Source organism: Mercenaria mercenaria, chromosome 11 (assembly GCF_021730395.1).
Source record: "Mercenaria mercenaria strain notata chromosome 11, MADL_Memer_1, whole genome shotgun sequence".
NCBI classification, from domain to species: domain Eukaryota; kingdom Metazoa; phylum Mollusca; class Bivalvia; order Venerida; family Veneridae; genus Mercenaria; species Mercenaria mercenaria.
The window spans coordinates 20,980,877-20,983,354 of NC_069371.1; the positions used below are offsets into that span (position 1 = coordinate 20,980,877).

Consider the following 2,478-nt stretch of genomic DNA (forward strand, 5'->3'; position numbering starts at 1 on the left):
GGATTGGAATAATCAGAAGGTGACTATTTTGACTATTTGGAGACTTGTAAAAGTTATATTTTCAGTTGAACTATCATCGATTTGTGCTATAAATAGTAACACTTTAGTGACTTAGCCATTTATCGATACACGTTATTATCGGCTATTGTTGTATAGCCGCTATTTGATTCCCGCGTCGTCACGCTTGACTGACGCGCTGCTGCGTCGCTCATCTTTTCTAGTTCATTGTGAATATGGCGGATGATGACAAAATTGTGAGTTTAAACAGTGACAATGCTTCTGAATATGTAGAGACAATCATGAGCTCCCAAAGGGTAACCAGGGTTGATACTCCGATTGGATCGGGGCGAAAGCGTCATCTATCGGAGCCTGATATTTCCTCAACCATAAAGAAGCAGCCGCGAATGGATGGCGTCGACAAAGGTCTGAATGATGCTCATAAACGTAACCTTGCTAAGGCTAAGCGAAATTTGTATTCAGACGCAGCCAGGAAACCGCAGGCTGCATCTCCTAAAAAGACTCAGAAATCCAATCAGTCTCAGAAAAAACAATCTAAGTCTCCCCAGAACGCCCGAAAGGTGGGCGTGACCTCAGCAGATGTGCACATTAATGGCAAGGATCAGCCTCTGGAATCTATGATCAACAAATTATCATCTGACATGTTTATGCTATTTCAGTCGTTGGACGAGCGCATTGATAAAGTTGAGTCGGGTTTAGAGCAACGAATTGCAAATAAGGTTTCACAGGTCCTGGACAAGCGCGTGTCTCAGGAGATAAACCGTATTCGCTTGGCTGTGGATTCGGACGTTAAGGAGGCGATTGGGTCGTTTAGAGACGAATGCAAGTCGGAGATAGAGACTTTGAATGCAAAGATTGAATCCTTGTCTACTAATAGCACTGTGAATGTTTCTAAGGATCCCAGTACGGACAAAACGTTGAACATAGTGATACGCGATCTACCGGAGTCTGATAACGAGGTTGTGGAGTCGAAAGTGAACAAGTTGTTTAAGGATGGTCTACGTATTCGGGATGTGAAATGTGAGAAAGCCGAAAGGAAAAAGTCTAGAAATCCAAGTAAGCCAGGTGTTATTATAGCAAAATTAAAATCGCATGATGAAAAACGAAAGGTTAGGTTTGAGAAAAAGTCGTAAAAATCTAACAGTCAGTATTCAAGCGTGTTCATTCATCATGATCAGGCTCCGGCAGACCGTGTCCTATCCAACAACTTCCGAAGCATTCTCAGCGCAATGAAGTCCCACGGTCTTACAGTTCGTGGGTCACGTGTGATTCCTCGAAGGTCACGTGATGACAGTGTTAATCCTGGAAATAGGGGTTCGCGTGAAGGTACTCAGGGCAGTCGTCGTGATGATTCCACTGCAGCACGTGATCAGCGTGCAGATGATACTGCACGTGATCAGCGTGTAGATGATAGGAGCTGGAATGATTCTCGGGATCGCAGGGATCGTGGGTACCATGCTGACAAGCGTGGTCATAGTTACGGGAACCGTGAGGATGGGTTTACCACTGTGCGCGGAGGTCGACGTTCAGGGCAGGGTAGCGGCGTTCGTGGTAACAGCGGTCGTGGTAGCGGCGGTCGGGGTAACGGCGGTCGGGGTAATGGCCGTCAGGGATGGAACAGTGGCAGGAGAGACTATTAGTTACGTGCCGGGTTTTGGAACGTTAAAGGGTGGAATTTTAATAGAAACTCTGATAATTTTAATCTTAGATCTGAATGTGTTTTAGATAATAATTTTGACATTTTAGGCATAGCCGAATCTCATTTAATTCAAACTGATGTAATTCATTTAGATGGTTATAACTGGATTGGTTTTAACAGAAAACATATTCATAAAAATGCACGTAATGGCTCCGGTGGCGTTGGATTTTTTATCAAGAAATCTCTGTATGAAATATTTGACATTACTATGGCTGAAAATTCATTTGAGGGTATCTTGTGGCTGAAATTGTCGCATAAATATGATAATTTGAATATATTTCCTTGTGTATGCTATCTACCGCCACACAACTCGTCACGTTATTTTGATGTAAATGGTTATTATGATAAATTGCTGACTGATGTTTATACTTTTCAACCTCAAGGTGAAATGTTCATATGTGGGGATTTAAATAGTCGAATAGGCGATCTGGATGATTACATTGTTGGTATCGATACTTTATCTAGTAGAGATGTAAAAAATTTTACTGTAAATGCATATGGTGAACTTCTTATTGAGTTTTTAGTAAACTCAAATTTTTGTGTATTAAATGGTAGAAACTTTGTAAAAAATGATTTTACATCTGTATCTGTAAAAGGGGCATCTGTAGTGGACTATTGTTTGGTACCGCATAATAGTATACACTGTTTTTCAGACTTTCGCGTGAGTCTTACATCAGATGTTATTAATAAGTGTGGCAATATTAAAAGTCTTGCTCCGTCGTCCATACCTGATCATTCACTTTTATCTTGGAATATTTTGT

The 2,478-nt window shown here is 41.4% G+C and overlaps 1 protein-coding gene across 1 annotated transcript; it reads left to right on the forward strand.

Moving 5' to 3' along the window:
- Positions 1–1,247: 1,247 nt before the first annotated feature.
- LOC123530799 (growth/differentiation factor 7-like) lies at positions 1,248–1,658 on the forward strand. The gene has a single exon (XM_045311573.2). The coding sequence runs from the start codon at positions 1,248–1,250 to the stop codon at positions 1,656–1,658; it is 411 nt and encodes a 136-aa protein (XP_045167508.2).
- The last annotated feature ends 820 nt before the right edge of the window (positions 1,659–2,478 follow it).

What these genes read in the sequence shown, in the direction of transcription:
- LOC123530799 (XM_045311573.2), top strand. Translation starts at nt 1,248, where the DNA reads ATGAAGTCCCACGGTCTTACAGTTCGTGGGTCACGTGTGATTCCTCGA.